A 19698-nucleotide genomic window follows, 5' to 3' on the forward strand; every position below is an offset into this window, starting at 1 on the left:
CTAGATGGAAAGTGTGTTTTTTAGGCGGTGTTTTTTTTAATTCTTCTTTTATAACACTTTAGGGGCATATTCGTCCAGTGTGTTATATTATATATGGAAACAAAATTAAATTACAACACTAAAAACACATCGTAATCTATATTACAGTGTGTTTTAAAACACAACACCAAATATTAATCCACATTTAGAACACAACATCAAGAACACTAAGAACACCAAGAACAAAAACACACTTAACAAAAACACACCAATAATTAAAACATAATTAGTAAACTCTAACTACAAAAAAATATATATAAAAGCATATTAAGCCGTCGACGTTTCATTCACCTCCGCTGTTACCACCACTGCCTCTGCCGCCGCTGTACACCCCCCCACTCAACCGTCACCACCATTCACCTATAACCATGTTGCGAGTTGACCATTGATTACGAGATGGAACCTAGTTGCAAATCAAAAGAATAGGTGAATTGGGATATGTTAGTGAGAAACATAACAAAACTGATTCGTTTAAAAACAAATCAAAGTCAAATACCCATTCCTTAGCCCGTCGATATCAAAGAGCCTACACACAATCTAGCAAACAAACATTTTTAGTTACACAAATTTTGCAACCCTAGATATTTGCAATGCTAACCAAAAACCTGATCATATTCAAATTAAAATTGTAGATAGGACCTATATAGCATCGGTAAGAGAACCCCATCACAATTCAATCAAACAAAATGTCTTGGTACAAAATCAGAACCATTTGGGTTTGATTTAAGGAGGAACGAAGAACATCCATTGAAACCTAGGTTAAGAGGACAGCTGCAACCATAGTTCATCGTCTTCCTTGTAGTTAGTCATGTTTAATCTTTTTTCCTGGTTGCTGAATGAACAACGTAACGATTATTGGTTTTGGAGATACGGCGGAGGATGTGGTTGATAACAGCGGTGGTGGGGGTGGTAATTACGGGTGGCGGACGGCGGTGGTGAAGTGGTTGATGGCGGTGAGTGAACGGAAATGACGGCGGTGGCTGAGCAAATTGATATTCGGATCTGGTTTGCCAATGAACATGCCAAAAATATTTTTCAATAAATATATTAATTAAAATTTTAACAATATAATAACTTCTAAAATTAATTCCAAAAATAACAAAATAACTATGGACCATCCTACACTCCCTTGTTATATTTCATCCAATGGCCCATATCACTTCTTACACTTTCTAGAAAAAAATTACTTCTTATTTAACCTTGCTCTCTCTCTCTCTCTCTATATATATATATATATATAGGGGAAGTATAAAATGAAAACCTACTTGAGTTGTGAAAACCCTATATAACATCGTTTTTTTTGCACACGTTATATATGTCGTAACATTTATTACAAAACATCGAAAATTAAACAAAAATTTTTTTGCTTTTAACATGTTTTTTTTTACCAATTTTTATATATGTTTTCAGAAGAGAGAAAATGTTATATTTATATTTACATTTTTATTCACTTTAATTGTGGATCACAAGATTTAAACTTTAATTAAAAACATGTGGTTGAGAATGGGTTTCTAGAGTTTTCACAAATCAAGTGGGTTTTTATTTTAATCTTACCATATATATATATGTATATATATATATATGTTGGGACTAGGATTCTTGATCCTTAAAGATCAACTATTCTTGACATTCGTAGACACCTGTTGCCAGGACTAAGGATCCTGAATGGTTAAAGGATAATTATATTATAATCTTTTTTGCAGGTATTAAAACGTGTTTACTGGCATACCTATTTTCACGGAAGGAATATTTTACTAAGTCTTCCTAGCTCATGCTTCCTCGCAAACGGTCATGGAGAAGTGGTAAACAAACGTGGCCGGATTTATAGAAAGTTAGTTAGTAGCCGTTATAATTTTATGTATTTAACCATCGAATCATAGCTGATCAAACACACAACATTCTTAGCACACATAGAAACCTCTGCTTGATAGTTAACACTTTGTAATCACGATCAGCTTTGATTCTATCTCTTGTAATCTTTTTGAGCTTAATATAATTGGTAGTGATAGTTATCACTACCCGAGGTTTTTATACCGGTGGGATACTAGTTACCAAGAGCTTTTCCTCTTATAAATATCGTTGTTCATATTGTCATATTTATCATATAAGCACCAATCCTCACAAACTGATTTTGTTACTTGATCCTTAGACCGATTTTTAACCAAAAAAATTTGGCGCCCACCGTGGGGCAATTGGTGCTTTAATCCCAAAAAATTCTTACCTTTATTCAATCCCTACACTCAAAGTTATCACTCAATGGCCTCTCAAGGAAAAGCTGTTTCTACAACCGCTGCTTCAAGTGTTTCGGCTCAAATGACTTTGCCACCACTACCTGCTTCTACGAAGCCACAAAAGCCCATAACTGTTGCTCAGAAGAAGGAGACTGCCGTTTTCTCCATATCAAAATACACTACTGTCTCCCGAACGGTAACTGCGAACAATGATGTTTCTGTTTTGTGTGCATAGATGAAAAATTATATGGAGCAGCAGAATAAGACCAACCAGAGGATCCTCCATGAGATTGAGGAAATTAGGAGAACTAGGAAGACTGCTGAAGACGCAAGTCCCATCATGCCAAAAATGCTTGACTTTAGCACTCGGGATTTCCCAGGTCAAAGGTGTCCAACATCCCCTTATCCTCAACAGGGATCCTTGGATCTCTTCTAGAAAGGATACTCTAACCAGTACTCGCAAGGATCATCTATCCTTCAACAAGGATCCTCAAGTCAACACTTAAGATCCTCCAGTCACCATTTGCAAAGATCCTCCGCCTTCCAATCCGGACCCTCAGGTTTCCGTCAAGGATCCTCTGCTCACCAGCTTCAAGGATTCTCTGTCTTTCAACCAGGATCCTTGGGCTTCCAGACATAATCTATCATTCATCAGCATCCAGGATCCAACTATCCTTATGGGAAAGAACCTTTGAAGGAGCCACAATTAAGGCCAATTGAGATCCACGATGGAGACTTCATACCCATGCAAACCACTGCTCCTGCTGGACCAACTCTTGACGCTGAAACAATGTACCCCGGACATAGCTATGGAGCGAGATCTTTTGATCAACAAGAGGTAACACTTACAATAATTTATCTTTTGACACTAATCATGGTGGTATGTAGGATACATGGATCAATCAAACTATAGCCCGTGAGTTACAGAAGCTCAAGTATATGATATCCAGTGTACCAGGAGTCATCAAACCCATCCCGGAGTTGCCAGCAGGAAGTCATTACATATCCAGATTCGCTTCCCTAATTTGTGATGCTGAAATACCAAAATGCTTCACTGCCCTTAGTATGAAGCTATATGATGGGTCCACTGATCCTGAGAAGCACGTAGCCTTGTACCAAGAAAGGATGGAGATTAATCATATTCTAGAAAAACGGAAGGAAGCCTGCTTATGCAAAGGCTTTGGATCAACACTTACAGGATCCGCCCTCAAATGGCTGCTAAGTCTTCCTCCTTATTCTATTACTTCCTTCTCTCATTTGATCAATCTGTTTATAGTCAGTTTTCATGTAGTAGATCCTTTGAAAAGTTAACTAGCGATTTGTATAGAGTTGTCCAACCTCGCGGGGAACCACTTAGGAAGTTCCTTACTAGGTTTGGAAGAGAGGCCTTGGAAATTCCAAACCTGGAAGTCCCAATGGCTGTTGAGGCATTGAAAATGGGATTACAAAAGGGCTCTCCATTTTATCAAGATCTTGTTATGACTCCTTGCAGGAACTTAGATGAAGTCCGGAATAGAGCTTTAAGGTTCATCAGGTTGGAGGAGGATCAAAGAATACAAGATCAACTGAATACTCCGGCAAAAAGTGAATCTCAAGACAAGAAACAAGGATCCTACTTCAGGAACAACAATTCCAAACCATATTCCAAACCAAATGGCCAAAAGATCAATAGTGTGGAGGAAGAAGAGGACGATGAAGATTGCCCAAGGATATCCGATTACTGCTTCTCTATAGATATGGGAGGAGTAATGCTTGCTATTAGGAGCTTGGGTGACAAAGCGAGATGGCCAAGGAAGAATGAGAAGGCACCTCCCCCCCAAAGATAAATCAAAATGGTGTGATTTTCATGAAGACTTCGACCACATGATGGAAGATTTTATAGCCTTGAGAAAGGAAACAAGCTACCTCCTCAGCAAAGGCTACCTCAAGGAGCTGTTTGGGAGGAAGAAGTCCAGGACCCAAGATCCTGAACCGGTCCCAGAAGAGGCTGCTCCGTCTCCCCCAGATGGTCAAGTTATCAACATGATCTTCGGAGATTCTGACATATGCAGAACTTCTTATTCTGCTGCAAAGAAGCATGCTAAGGAGTGTAAATTGGAGAATGGTGAAAGGCCTATCAGAACTTCTACTACAACCGAGCAAAAAATCATTTCATTCGATGAGGATGATCGAATCAACATCTAGGATCCTCATCATGATGGTTTGGTCATTACTTTGTTTATTTCTAACCATTATGTTCGCAGGATCCTCATTGACGGCGAGAGTTCAGTAAACATCATTTAGCTAGAAGTGCTCAAAAAGATGAATATTCCAGAATCTGAATCGTCCCAAGATCCTCGGTCCTTGTGGGATTCAGTGGAGAGACGAAGAACATGCTAGGGGACATTAAACTCCCCTTATATATAGAGGGAGTAAATTCTGTTCAAAAATTTTGTGTTATCGATACTTTGTCTTGTTGCAATGTTATTCTTGGCAGGCCTTGGATACATGAAATGAAGGAAGTTCCCTCTACCCCATGGGGAATAGCGAAGATTGAAAGCGACCAACAAGACGCCAAGGATTGCTATACCTCTTCAATGAAGCCTACAAAGAAGCTAAGAGAAGCATAGCAATTATAGAAAGCAAGAAGAAACATCATGGAAACTAGGGAACATGATTCTAAGGAAATAGTCCTGTACTTGGAGGATCCTGACGACAAAGTCCTAATTGGAGCGGAAATTCAAGAATCCATCGAGAAGGATCTAGTGTCATTCTTACAACGAAGAAAGTCAACTTTTGCATGGAAACACGAAGATATGACAGGTATTTCTAAGGACATTATAACTCATAAACTTGAAATTGTTCCTTCTTTCAGGCTTATTCATCAAAAAAGGAGGAAGTTTGCCCCGGAAAGAAATGCAATCATCCAGGAAGAGGTACATAAATTATTAAAGGTAGGTATGGTTAGGGAGGTAAAGCATCTAAAACGGTTAGCCAATATGGTTGTTGTTCAAAAGAAAAACGAAAAGTGGAGGGTATGTGCCTATTTTACTGACTTGAATAAGGCATGTACCAAGGATCCTTTCCCTCTCCCCCACATTGACTCTATGGTGGATACTACCGCAGGGCATGAAATGTTGACCTTTATGGATGCTTCATCGGGATTTCAGCAAACCCAGATGGAAACATCTGATCAAGAGGATACGACATTTATAACCCCTACGGGCATATATTGTTATATTGCTATGCCGTTTGGTCTGAGAAATGCAGGTGCAACGTATCAGAGATTGGTGAATATGATGTTCAAGGATCAATTAGGAGATACCATCGAAGTCTATATTGATGACATGGTATTGAATTCGAAGAAGGCTGAAGACCACCTCAAGGATTTAGAAGTAGCATTTGACATCCTTGACGAATATAACATTAAGCTAAATCTTGCTAAATGTGTATTTGACGTCAAGGCCGGAAAATTCCTTGGATATTTGGTAACGAAAAGGGGATAGAAGCTAGTCCGGAGCAGATTCAAGCAATCATGAGCCTCAAGTCCCCAACGAACGTCAAAGAGGTTCAAAGATTAACAGGAAGGGTAGTAGCATTGAATAGGTTCATATCAAAGTCCTTAGAGAGAGGCAAAGATTTCTATGACATCTTGAGGAAAAACAAGAAATTTGAGTGGATGGAGAAGCATGAAGCTGCCCTCACCGCTCTCAGCGACTACTTATCCTCAGCCCCCGCTCTGATGAAACCTGTGGATGGAGAACCATTGATCCTTTATCTAGCCATCTCTCTCACTACATTAAGTGCAGTCCTAATAAAGGATCACGAAGGTAACCAACATCCTATTTACTATGTAAGTAAAAGTCTTCTAGATGAAGAATCCAGGTATTCTCACCTAGAAAAACTTATTCTTGCTCTAATTATGGCTTCAACTAAGTTAAGGCATTATTTTGAAACTCATACTATTATTGTAAAGACTAATTATCCTATAAAGAATGTCCTTAGAAAACCAAAAATGTCAGGTAGAATGGCTAAGTGGGCTGTCATACTAAGTGCTTATGATATTCAATATGAGCCTAGAAATGCGATCAAATCACAGGCTCTGGCAGAATTTGTGGCTGATTTCAGTAGCGACATAGAGGAACAAGCCAATCTTAAAGTTCAACAGCTCGAAGGAACATAATTGGGAATACTAATAAAATCGCCACAGGTGGACATTCTACCCCACTCGATAGCTTGTGAATTCCAGGCCACTAACAATGAAGCAGAATACGAGGCACTCATTGCAGGTATACAGCTAGCTAAAGGTATGAGAATCAGGTATCTTCAAATTTTTGTAGATTCACTATTAATTGCTAATCATTTTTATGGCTCATATACAGTCAAAGGTGAAAAGTTAATTAAATATTTAGATATAGTTAAGGATCTTTTAGGATCCTTCGATTATTTCAATATTACACAGGTACCGAGAGAAGAAAATGCCAGGGCTGAAGCCTTAGCAAACCTAGCTTCAGCCTTGAAGCTCCCTGAGAATATAAAAATTCCTATTATTCATGTCTTATCTCTGGCAATCGAGGAATACAAGGCATTGGAAGTAGAAGGGAAGATGCTCATAGATCATGTGGATCATCCTCGGGATCATTCATCCTAGATCCTTCCAATAATGACATACATCCAAGAGGGAAAAATCCCGGAAGGCGAAAAACCCAGGGCTTTCAAAGCCAAGGTATCACAATATACTATTATACCTGATATGCTATACAAGAAATCCCTTGCAGGTCCATACTTAAGATGCATAGAAGAATTCGAGATCCAAGAAATTCTAAGGGATTTCCATGAAGGAGATTGTGGCAATCATACATGGGGCAGAGCATTATTCTCCAGGATCCTAAGGACTGGATACTTCTGGCCTACTATGAAGAAGGATGCTATGGAATACTTGAGGAAGTGCGATGCTTGTTAAAGGCATGGCAACATCCTACATCAGCCGGCAGAACCATTATATCCCATTGTCTCCTCATGGTCGTTTATGAAATGGGGAATGGACATAGTGGGCAAACTTCCTATGGCTTCAGGAGGAAAAGTCTTTATGTTAGCAGTGACGGACTATTTCCCTAAATAGATTGAAGCTGAGGCATTTCCTCAAGTCAGGGAGAAGGAAGTTATATCCTTTATTAAACGAAATATTATAACTAGATTTGGTATTCCTTCTGAAATTATTTGTGATAATGGTTCCCAATTTATTGGAAAGAGAACTACTAACTTTTGTGACAGCTGGGGAATTAAGATGATCACTTCAACATCAGTCCATCCACAAGAAAATGGCCAAGCAGAATGAAGCAACAAAATTATCATCAACAACTTGAAGAAGAAGCTTGGAATGAAGAAAGCAAATGGGCTGAGGAACTACCCTACGTGCTTTGGGTAGATAGAACAACTCCAAAGAATGACACAGGACAAACACCATTCTCATTAGTCTTTGGATCTGAAGCAATGATCCCTACCTAAATGGTGTATCCAACAGCCAGAACAAGCATCCGTGATCCTCAGACGAAGGACGAGAATCTTGCACAAGATTTTGATACTACGAAGGACGAGAATCCTTGATCTCCAGAACATCATCCTTGGCCCCGCTCATCCCAGCATCTTTGATTCTCTTCCCGACTCCAGTATCCTCGCCTTCTTCACCAAAACCGGCAAGTGCCTTCTTCCGCATAGCCACATTCCAGGCAGATCTGTGAAAGCTGGCGTCCTCAGCTTTGTTGGTACATGTGTGTCAGTAGTTCATAGTCTAGCATTTGTAATCGAGTCTGTAATGTAATTATGTTTTGTTTATGTTTGTTTTGTAATGCGCGAAGTTGTCAACAAGTTCGCTATGGCGAACTTGTTGAATCAGCGAAGTTATTGACAACTTCGCCTATGGCGAAGTTGTTGTGTATATAAACTGTTTCAGACGAAACAGTTTGGGTTGGTCGTTTTAGGGTTTGTTTCAGTGTGTTTCGTATTGTTACGTGTCATCTTCGGTAATAGTGACCGTGAGTCACGTGTTCGGTTATCAATATAACGTGTTTGATTTATTGCTCGTGTGATTCTATCTCTACACTCGTAACTACCTGCGCAGGGATTCCGCACCTGCGTTGTTAGCGATATCTCGTGTACGATCCGTCCAGGAACCTACAATTGGTATCAGAGCCAATCGGCTCGATTGTGAGGTTCGGGATTTCACGCGGGTGTAGAAAACGTCTCGTTTGACCTATTCGCGGGACGTGTTTTTGTTGGGATTGAGTTTTGCTAGTGCTTGACAGTCATTTTCAAGCCTTTGCATTGATCGGGAGCTGCTGGATTGACGAAAACAGATCTGAACAAACTTCCCTGTTCATCGGGCGAAGTTACCGTTCATCGGGCGAAGTTACCATTCTTCAGGCGAAGTTGCCGTCGCTGGAATTAGGGTTTTTGGCGAAGATATAAGGATTAGCGAAGTTAACTACAACTTCGCTCACTTCATAAGTTCGCCTTAGCGAAGTTATCCGCAACTTCGCTTCAAACCCAAGTTCGCTCAACTCATAAGTTCGCCAGAGCTAAGCGAAGTTATTCTTAACTTCGCCCAAATCAAGCGAATTTAAGATCTCAGCGAAGTTCTCTTTCAGCGAAGTTAACCTTCAAGCGAAGTTATTCTTAACTTCGCCAACTGAGCTGTTTTAATATTTTTTTTGTTTTTCCAGGTTTTTTTTCAGGTTTTTGCAAGGATGTCGTCGATCAATATCTCCGATTTGGTCAAGATGGAAGTAGAAGCGGGGTCTGCCACTAAGGCCCCGAGGCTTATGAAAGGAACTGACTTCGTGGCATGGAAGGATAGATTCATCCAATACATCAAATACCAGGATGCCAAAATGTGGGTGTGCATCCAGGATGGATATATCCCTCCTACTATGCAATACGAAGGCCGTGACGTAGTTAAGAAGTACAGCAAAATGGAGGACGAAGAAAAGAAAATGTACGAGGCCGAAAGCAAGGCCCATGCTGCGATAACAATGGCACTTCCTCAAGAAGTTCTCCATACTTTCCGAAAGTACACTTCTGCAAGAGAGCTTTGGGATGCTCTTGAAAATAGATTCGAGGGGAATGTGGGTATCCGTGCATCGAAGGTAAAACTTTTGAAGACCCAGTTCTCCGTCTTCAAATTTTTGAAGAACGAATCGCTGGATGATATTATCACCAGATACTATCATCTAATGACAGAGCTTAGCAATTATTCGATTGCTTACCGAGAAGAAGAGATCGTTGAAAAACTTCTCGATGCTCTCCCACCGAAGTGGGAAATGTACACCGTTCTTATGAGGGAAGACAGAGACTTTCCTAATTATGATCTTGAAACGGCAGTGAACAAGCTCAGAACTTATGAGCTTAATATGGTTCGAAAAGAAACACCTACAGATCAGATACAAGACCCTGGTATGTATGGTGCAAAGGTTAACTCAGGCTCAAGTTCAAGGCCTGAATCTGCTGCTTATTACTCTAAAGGGGAGTCAGGCTCTGACTCGTCTCATGAAGGAAACGTTTCTGTAAACACGAATGGTGATGTATGTTTCGTTGCTGGAGGATCTAGTACTTCAAAGCCTCAAGCATCCACAAGTAGTTTTTCTGCAAATGCATCAAGCAATAGTTATTCCAAGATGCCTATGAGTGTAAAATCTGCTGAAGAGCAGTTTGCAGTCTATGCATCATTTATTGCTTCCTATGAAAACTACATCCAGGGGAAGATTGTGGACCCTGCTGTTCTGGATGAGGATTATGACCAGATCGATGCTGATGATCTGGAGGAGATGGATTTGCAATGGCAAATGGCCATGATAGTGAGGCGAGTCAAGCGTTTCATGAATAAGACGGGGAGAAAGTTTGTTGGTGGTCGGCCCGGGTTCGACAAGTCCAAAGTAAGGTGCTATAATTGTCAACAGTACGGGCACTTTGCCAAGGAATGCAGAAATGAGAGGGTTGAACGAGGACAAGGTCGACCTACACAACACTCAGGAGTTAACAGAGAGATAAATGCCATGTTGACCAGAGAGGCAGGAGAGTACAACTGGAATCAACGCTCAAGTGGTTCTGGTGAGCAAGCAAACATGGCTGAGTCTGAAGCTGAAGAATGTGAGAAGGTTGAAGAAATTGAGAAAGCAAATGAAGAAGAAACCGCTTTCATGGCAAATGACAAAGATAATCGCTCCGAGGTAAGTCCTAAAACTATTTGTACTAGTTGTGAGAATTTGTCTGAGCAACTTAAAACAATAACTGATCAGTATGTCCATTTAGATGCTGACTTTAAAACTATTAAAGAAGATCACCATTTTACGAAAGCAAGAGAAACGAGTTATAAAATTAAAATAAAAGCATGTGAAAAAGACGTTCAAAGCTTAAAAATTAAACTTGCTGAGAAAATTGAAATAATTGATCTTAGTTATGAAGTTTTGGAGGAAAAAACTAAAGTGATTGCTGATCGGGATAAACAGATTGCTGACCACCAGGTAAAGGTGGTGGAACTGAACCGCAAACTTGAGCAGTTCAGGAATTCCTCGGCCATCCTTGATCACCTCGTGAGTGATCCAGGTACCTCTGCAAAGAGGGGAGGAATCGGATATCACGAAGTTCCACCACCCTTTAACCACAACTATACTTATAATCCAAGTGTTCAGAAATCTGTTGATTTCGAGGTTTCTCAGACAACTCCTATCAAGATTACAAGTGTTGAACCAAGTGTTAACTGTGGCGAAACAAGTTCGCCTGTTTCTAGTGTGAATATTTCTGTTTCAAGTCCAGTCTCATCAGATTCGGATAAGTTGTCCGAATCTGGTCAGACAAAAGAGAAGGTAGGTTTACCCACCGATGGAGATAAAAATGAAGTTTCTAAAAAGAGTTCTCCACTCAATCCGTACGTCCCACCTTATGTGAGACGAACGGCTGGTAACACTGCCTCTACATCCAAACCAACATTTGACAAGAAAATGGAGAGTCGATGTTGCTTTAGATGTAACAAGTTAGGACATCTAGTTGCAGATTGCCCTTTGAAACCGAGATTTAGAGATGTAAAGACAAATAAAAATGAGAATAAGCGTCATTTTGTTCCTGCTAAAAATGAAAACTTTAAAAAATGCCAACATATAACGAATTCAAGTTTTCATAAAAACCAACCTCATTTTTACAACCAAACCTCAAGATATAACACTTTCAATTCTCAAAGGTTTGGAAGGCATTACACCCAATCTGCAAGGAGATACCCTAACAGGACTTACAGAAATTATCGAGTCTCTAACTTGAGAAAGCCAGGGTACGGGACGTATCGATCCAAGACCAATTGGTCTTGGGTCCCAAGATTCTAACTCTTTGTTTTATTGTGCAGGAACAGTTGAACAGGGTTGCAAACAATCTTTGGATTGTAGATAGCGGCTGTTCCAGGCACATGACAGGCAACAAACACTTGTTGCAAGACTTAAAACCTGTTCAGGGAGCTAGAGTTAGTTTTGCAGGTGAAAGCGGAGGAAGGATTACCGGTAGAGGAACTGTGTCGAATGGGAGAATGACACTTGAAAATGTAAACTTTGTGGAGGAATTAAAGCACAATCTGCTGAGTGTGTCGCAGATCTGTGATAAAGAATACACTGTCCATTTCACTAAGAATGAAGCGATTGTATTGAAGCCTGGTTTTCATATACCAGAAGAATGGATAGTAATGAAAGCTCCACGTGAAACGAATACATACGTGATGGATATGAGGTCTACTGAAATGGCCACCGGAGAATCCTGTTTAATGACAAAGGCAAGCGAATCAGAATCAGAATTATGGCACAGGAGAATGGGACATATTCATCTTCGTAAGATGAACTTCATTGTCAAAAATGGGCTTGTGATGGGCGTTCCCTTAAAGAGTTTTAACTTTGAAGATAAATGCATTGCGTGCAAGAAGGGAAAACAACACAAGAAAAGCCATCTCACCAAGACGATCAACTCAATTGCTGGTACTCTAGAACTACTTCATATGGATCTCTTCGGTCCGGTGAATGTACAAAGTCTAGGTGGTACTTCTTATTGCTTGGTGATAACTGATGATTACTCGCGATACTCGTGGGTATATTTTCTGAAAACGAAAGACGAGACGACTCAGATGGTGAAGAATCTAATTACAAAAGTCGAGAACGTCATGAGTAAATCAGTTAAATTCATCAGAAGCGACAATGGGACAGAGTTCAAGAACTTTGAGATGGAAATCTTTTGTCTTCAGAAGGGTATTGAGCATCAATACAGCGCTCCGTATACTCCACAACAGAACGGAGTAGCTGAAAGGAAGAACCGAACGTTGATTGAAGGAGCCAGAACTATGCTGGCAGACTCAAAGCTTCCTGTGATGTTCTGGGCTGAAGCAGTTGCTACAGCCTGCTATGTTCTGAATCGGGTGTTAACCGTTAAGAGACTTGGAAAAACCTGTTACGAGCTTATGCACGGAAGGAAGCCCAACTTGTGCGGTCTTGAACCTTTTGGGTCTCCTTGTTCGATTTTGAAGACTAATTCGAAATTTGGTGAAGTAGCTGATGAGGGAATCCTAGTCGGTTATGTTGTTGGGACTCCCAACAGACGGGTCTTCAATACGACAACTTGCAAGGTGGAGGTGGTTTGTAACACCGACATTACTAGTTACCAACCGCCAAAACCAAGCAATGGACCTGCTGAGCTGTTTGACTATGTTAAACTTTTTAAGTCGTTTAACGTACCTACTTTGGAAATTTCTGAAGAAGACGAAAGAGCAGTGACGAAGATGATTTTTGATGAGGAAGAGGAGGTAGTGCAACATCAGATGACAGAAAAATCTCAGCCTTCCACATCAAACCCTATCGATACCCCTGCGGCCTCAACTGAAGATGAGTTTATTAATCCTTTTCACTCTCAGCCTGAAACTACCATAGATGAGATCTCTTCAAACTTGGAAGACAATTTGCATGTCGGTGCTGTTCCGACCACGAGAATTCACAAAGATCACCCATTGGAGAATGTTATAGGTGATGTGACCTCTAGTGTACAAACCAGAAGTAGCTTGAATGAGCACACCTGTGTTTATACAAGCATTAAAGATACAGGTATCATGAACGAATGTTTGTACTCTTGCTTCATAAGCCAAGTCGAACCGAAGAATTATCAAATGGCTTTAAAGGACAGCTCGTGGGTCGAAGCCATGCAAGAAGAGTTGGCTCAGTTCAAAAAAATGGAAGTTTGGACTTTGGTTGAAAAACCAAAGAATGTGCATGCTATAGGCACGAAATGGGTGTTCAAGTGCAAGAGAGATGAAAAGGGGATTATCGTGAGAAATAAGGCGAGGCTGGTTGTTAAAGGTTTTAATCAACAAGAGGGTATTGACTACAATGAGGTTTTCGCTCCTGTTGCCCGGTTAGAAGCGATTAGATTGTTTTTGGCGTTTGCTGCATCTAAAAAGATGAAGGTGTTTCAGTTGGATGTGAAGAGCGCGTTTCTTAACGGGAAAGTTGATGAGGTTGTGTTTGTTGAGCAACCTCCGGGTTTTCCTGACCCAGACTTTCCGGATCACGTATACAGGTTGAGCAAGGCGTTATATGGGTTACATCAGGCACCTCGTGCCTGGTATTCAACGTTATCGGACTACTTGCTGGAAAATGGTTTTGAAAGAGGATTGATTGACAGTACGCTGTTTGTGAAGAGAGAAGGATGTGACTTCTTACTGGTTCAAGTCTACGTGGATGATATCATTTTTGCTGCATCAAGAGTATCCATGTGTCAGGATTTTGAGGCTGTCATGAAGAAACGATTCGAGATGAGTGCTATGGGTGAACTAACCTTCTTTCTAGGATTGCAGGTTGATCAGAAGAAGGATGGGATGTTCATTCATCAAACAAAGTATGTTCATGATGTGCTGAAGAGATTCAAGATGGAGGACAGTTCTCCATATGACACCCCAATCTGCGTCAATCACAAATTGGGCGCTGAATCAGATGGTGACGCAGATGTGGACCCTACTCTGTATCGGGCGATAATAGGTTCATTAATGTATTTAACTGCTTCTAGGCCCGATATAATGTTTTCTGTTTGTCTTTGTGCCCGTTTTCAGGCAAACCCAAAGGAATCTCACATGAAAGGTGTGAAGAGGATTTTGCGGTATCTTAAGGGCAAGCCGAAACTAGGGTTGTGGTACCCAAAGGGAGGAGACGTTGAACTGGTGGCGTATACAGATTCTGATTATGGTGGCTGTAATCAGAGTCGGAAGTCAACAACAGGAGGCTGTCAGTTTCTTGGAGGAAGATTAGTTTCCTGGCAGTGCAAGAAACAGACATCAGTTGCAATTTCAACATGCGAAGCTGAATACATGGCAGCATCCAACTGCTGCTCTCAGGTTTTGTGGATTCAGCAACAATTGCGCGACTATGGTCTGAATTTCTTACTTACTCCTATTTTAATTGATAACACTGCCGCCATCTCAGTAATTAACAATCCCGTGAAGCACAGTAAAACTAAGCATATTGACATTCGTCATCACTTCATACGGGATTGTGCTGAGAAGAAACTGATAAAGATCGAAAAAGTTGATACACTTGAAAATTTTGCTGACTTGTTTACAAAAGCGTTTGATAAATCCCGAGTAACCATGTCATTTTTGCTTAAAATTAGTCGGTTACCTCAGTTTGATGGACATATCCTAGGATATGTTTTGGTCCTCGTTTCAACGTAGAGAATGAGGATAGCCATTAACTGGAAGACTGAAAGTGACCGGGGCAGCTATGACGTGTGTTCTTTCAGTTGCTGAAAATTAGTCGGTCATACTTAGTAAGAAGGACACATACTTGTATGTGGTCGGTCCAGTTGATCCATTGGATCTTCAGGATAGCCGTTTACCTGACGACTTTGACGTGATTGGGGCGATTGAATTTAAAGTTTTTTTTAAGGGAAATGAAATTAATTTTCAAGTCTGTTACTTCGTATGAAGTTCTATGCTGTGTTTAACAGAAAATTGATCCAACCTTGGAAAATGATATATATACTGATCGTGTGTGCTTAACTAGTGAAGTTATTAGGCTTAAAAGGCTTTAGAACAGTCATTGTATGTCATGGTAATTTTTATGGTGCGTAAAAGTGTATGTGATACTAACTTAAATTTACTCGAATTTACGTGGAAACTCCTTAAGAGTTTTGTATGTCTTCATACATATCTTTTCGAAGGATAGGCAGAAAAGCGACTACCCAGTCATACACGAGCCCGTGAGTGTTCTGATTCCCGTGAAGAAAGCATTTCAAGATACTGCAGTGATCCAGATTCGGGACTTGCAGTGATTTAGTACTCCGAAGTCGATAAAAATGTTTGATTTAAAAAAAAATATATATATATATATATATATATATATATATATATACGTGTATATTTTTAAATACTTATGAGACATAGTAACAATCAAGACTTCTCAAGTCTGGAGTTAGAAGAAAACGGGAGGCAGACATAAAGTATCTACAAGATAATCAGACATTATGGGTCGAAGTCAATTCGGGGTGACTTGGGTATAGCCAAATACGCTTTGAGAATAGATAGAAGACATCATTATCTCTGAGATGTTGCCAACTTAAACTTTTGAGCTTAACTGAACCTTAATCCGTATCACAGAAACGATGAAAACCATTTACGTTATTTACATGCTTACAACCTGTGTCTCTATGTCATAATACAGCTAAACACGGATCTAAGTGACAGTCACATCGTTAGTATGATTCCTGTTAGGATCTTTTCTAAAACGTAGTGGTCCCTGACTAGACTGAAATTTGATCCCTTATTTCGTTAAAATTTTTCTAAGTTTTTTGTTTTTTTTGTAGTTATATTATTGTTGGTTACTAGATCTTGATCATATTTGTTTAACTCTTTTTGGTAATTTATAAGGTTAAATTCTAGATTATTCAAACTTAAAGGGCTGATTTTGAAAATTACGGGCGAAGTTGTTGAATTCGGCGAAGTTGTGCTTAACTTCGCCTTGGCGAAGTTAACCGTAACTTCGCCTGAACCAACTCTGCCCTATATATAGATTTTGAAACAGTAACAGTACCATAGTCTCAATAATTTCCGGCGAACATATAATCTAACCATTATATCCGGCGATCTTGTTTTCATTCCGTTTTCGATCTTTGATTTCTGTTTCTAGTGTTTATTCACGGTATGTGTTGTCAATAACATTCACAAACTTACTCGTTCGTTATAGTTTTACCTGGTTCGAGACCTCGGGTCGTCGAACCTTCAAAACCAAGTTTTTCACCTTTGTGTTACGTGTTCATGGACGTCCTTCACGTCTCAATATCATTAATCCATGCCGTTCTTCATTGATGGATCGTCAAAATCGGTCCGAAAACATCGGATCTAAACCTTGAATCTGAACAGTCGCCGTTTCAGATTCAGGCGAAGTTAAGGTTTAGGCGAAGTTATCCACAACTTCGCCAGGAGATTAATTTCGCCTGTGGCGAAGTTATCCGTAACTTCGCCTTGAAGCTTAAGTTCGCCTGTGGCGAAGTTATCCGTAACTTCGCCTTGAACTCAAGTTCGCCTTTGGCGATGTTGTGATTCGGCGAAGTTAACATCAACTTCGCCTATACCTTTTTCTTTAACAGTTTTTAGACGAAATTATAGTTGAAGCGAAGTTGTTTCCAACTTCGCCTCACCTATAAGTTCGCCTGTATAAATTTAATCACAACTTCGCTCGTGGTACTTAGCGGACTTGTGAGCGCTTACACACTGTCTAACTTGATTTGTTTTATGCAGATATGGCTGCTGTTGGAGGTGCTGGAGGTGATGATGGTGATGAGCAACGACAATTCTTTCCAGCCCATAACCAATATATCACTTTGGATCCAGACGCACGAGGCGTTGAAGACTATAGGGAGATTATCACATTTCTCCAACGATCACGAGTTTTTCACGCGATCACTAATACACTACCCATATCTCTGCCCAACATTCAAGATTTCTGGCAGACGGTGTATTATGATTGCAGACCTGAGCCTCCAGTGATGCGAGCAACTGTCAATGGTCAAGACATACAGTTTTCCTCGGAAGACATACGGTTGGCTCTGCAGTTCGGTGATGAAACGAGAGACGACCCAACGGAGTTCGTAGCTCCTTTCCGTGACGGAGCTTACTTAAGGATGGGTTATTCGGGTCCGCTGGGGGACTCGCAGAGGAGGAAAGGCTTTCTGCTGGATCAATGGCGCTTTCTGATGCATGTGTTAATAGTATGCATGTCCGGCAGAAAGGCAGGAACAGACGGGATGGGTGCGACGATGCAATCGGCCATGATTGCGCTGACTTACAACCGCAGATATTCTTTTAGTCAGCTAATCTTTTACGAGATTGATCGTCAGAGACGGGCGACGGCGCTGCGAGCGATTTATTATGTATCCTCGGTTTCTACAAATGATTATTAATCATGTCGCTCCGTCTATACCGCAAAGACGCCCTATCAGATACGTTGAGTGCGTAACAAAACGTATCTTTGCTCAGTGCAGGACGTCGAGCACTCGTAGCAACCCTGAGCGGCGTCCCAGGCATACTCCACTTTTCGGGTATCTCATCAACCCGGAGTATGTTCCTGCAGGAGGGGACGAGTTCAGGGATCCGCAACCACATCAGGCGGCAGCACCTCATGCTGTATCAGCTGCGCCTGTTGTATCTTCTGCTGCTGTGCCAGCTACTATATCTCAGGCTATGTCCACTGCTGAACATGTTGATCTAGATGCTGCTTTTAGTGGACATGGTTTGTTTGATATGGATGTCTCGGGTCCTCGGTTTATGGATGTTACCAGAGCAGCTACTTCGGTAGCTGACTCTGATCTAGACGAGACGTTTGCTGAGGCAAGAAGACTTATGGTGTCTCGGGAACGGACTACGGGAAAGAGGCCGAGAACCGTGGAGGAGGATGAGGATGAAGTGGATGAAGAGGAGGCAGTACAGATTGTGCTAAGACGTTCAAGAAGAGAACAGAGAGGGATAGGTTCGGGAGCTGGAGAATCGTCAAGACTAGTACGTTTTGCTCCGCCTGCCTTATCTGGTATGTCTCTTATTCCTACTACTGCACAGGTAACAGCGATCGAGACGTCGGCACCAACAATTGTGTCCCTACCACCTCAACCGCTTAATCCACCGGTGGTAGTTGCACGGTTTGTGGAGTCGACAATCACTTCTACTGCAGGGTTACCAAGTGTACCACCTGCGGTCACTTCTGCTAATATTCCTCCAACTCCATTGCCTACTTCAGATACCGAGAGGATTCTTTCGCTAGAGCGGATTGTTGCTGAACAGTCAAAGACTATTGACCGCCTAGTGGAATCCAATCGACTACAAGCTGCCCTCCTGGTTGAACATGGACGAATAATAGATGCCTTCAAGGATTACTTGGCATCTCAGGGGGAGAAGACGTGTAGGGGCGATGAGTTGAGAATGAAAAGACGAGAAGATCATGACGATGATCCCAATGCACCTTCAGGTGCAGGTGATGAGCTGCCAAGAACCTCTCAGGCTCTTGGAGCCTCCACAACTGAGGGGGAGTCTACAAATGCAGCTGGTGATGATGTTGTAGTTGTGGATGACGACGCTGATGTGGAAGACGTTATTGATGCATTGAAGGAGTTGGATGAGGAGGAGGACGATGAGTTGATGGATGATGATGACGTGTTGCCTATGGATGAGATTGAGAGGATTGGAGAACAGATTAATGTGGAAGATGTATTAGAAGAAGGTGAGATTGTGGATGATTCAGTGGAACATGAGATTCCAGCTGTTGAGAGATCAGAATTGGGGGATGAGAGCGTGATAGAAGATACAGTATGGGAGGAGCAGCCGAACTGGAAAGAAGGCTGTGCTCAGTGGTTTGTTAAAACCAAGAAGCCTGCAGTGCCAACGATGTTCAGAAAGACTTATAATATAAAGGGCTATGCAGAGTCAAAGAAAGGAATCATATGCTGGTTGTACGACAAAGAACTGAAACTATTTGTGATCAAACGGTACGACGGCATTCAGTACTTTAAGAGATTGTTGAGATCTCTGAATTCCTTACCAGAATGTGAGGTGAAAGATTTAGCGAGATTGGGGCTGATCAATAGAAGTAATGATGATATGGCAAGAATCATTGGGAAGATCGTCTGGAAAGAAGCCATTAAAGACAAAAAGTTTGAACTGCTAAAGCCTCAAAAAGGAAAGTTGATAGAAGACAAAGATCGTGGAATGAGGGCTGACGGCAAACCTTGGATGGTAATGAAGTATAAACCAGTCCGTCATTTGAAAGAAGTACCGATGAAAGTTATGCCCAAGAACGTCCTAAAAGATTTAAAATGGTGGTACGTGGATTGTGAGACAGCTGAGGCGGTAATGGAAGATGAGGATGAACAAGAAGTACTTCGGGTGTACGACCCG

The 19698-nt window shown here is 41.1% G+C and overlaps 1 protein-coding gene across 1 annotated transcript; it reads left to right on the plus strand.

The window, feature by feature from the left end:
* Positions 1-5784: 5784 nt before the first annotated feature.
* On the plus strand, positions 5785-6900 carry LOC143565948 (uncharacterized). Its single transcript, XM_077052778.1, has 4 exons — positions 5785-6079; positions 6272-6408; positions 6460-6538; positions 6632-6900. Exons 1-4 carry the CDS (start codon positions 5785-5787, stop codon positions 6898-6900), a joined length of 780 nt encoding a protein of 259 aa, XP_076908893.1.
* Positions 6901-19698: the final 12798 nt, after the last annotated feature.

The sequence above is a fragment of the Bidens hawaiensis genome, unplaced genomic scaffold, assembly GCF_021521415.1.
Source record: "Bidens hawaiensis isolate Kalapana, Puna unplaced genomic scaffold, B.hawaiensis_p1.1 tig00022666_1, whole genome shotgun sequence".
Classification (NCBI taxonomy): Eukaryota; Viridiplantae; Streptophyta; class Magnoliopsida; order Asterales; family Asteraceae; genus Bidens; species Bidens hawaiensis.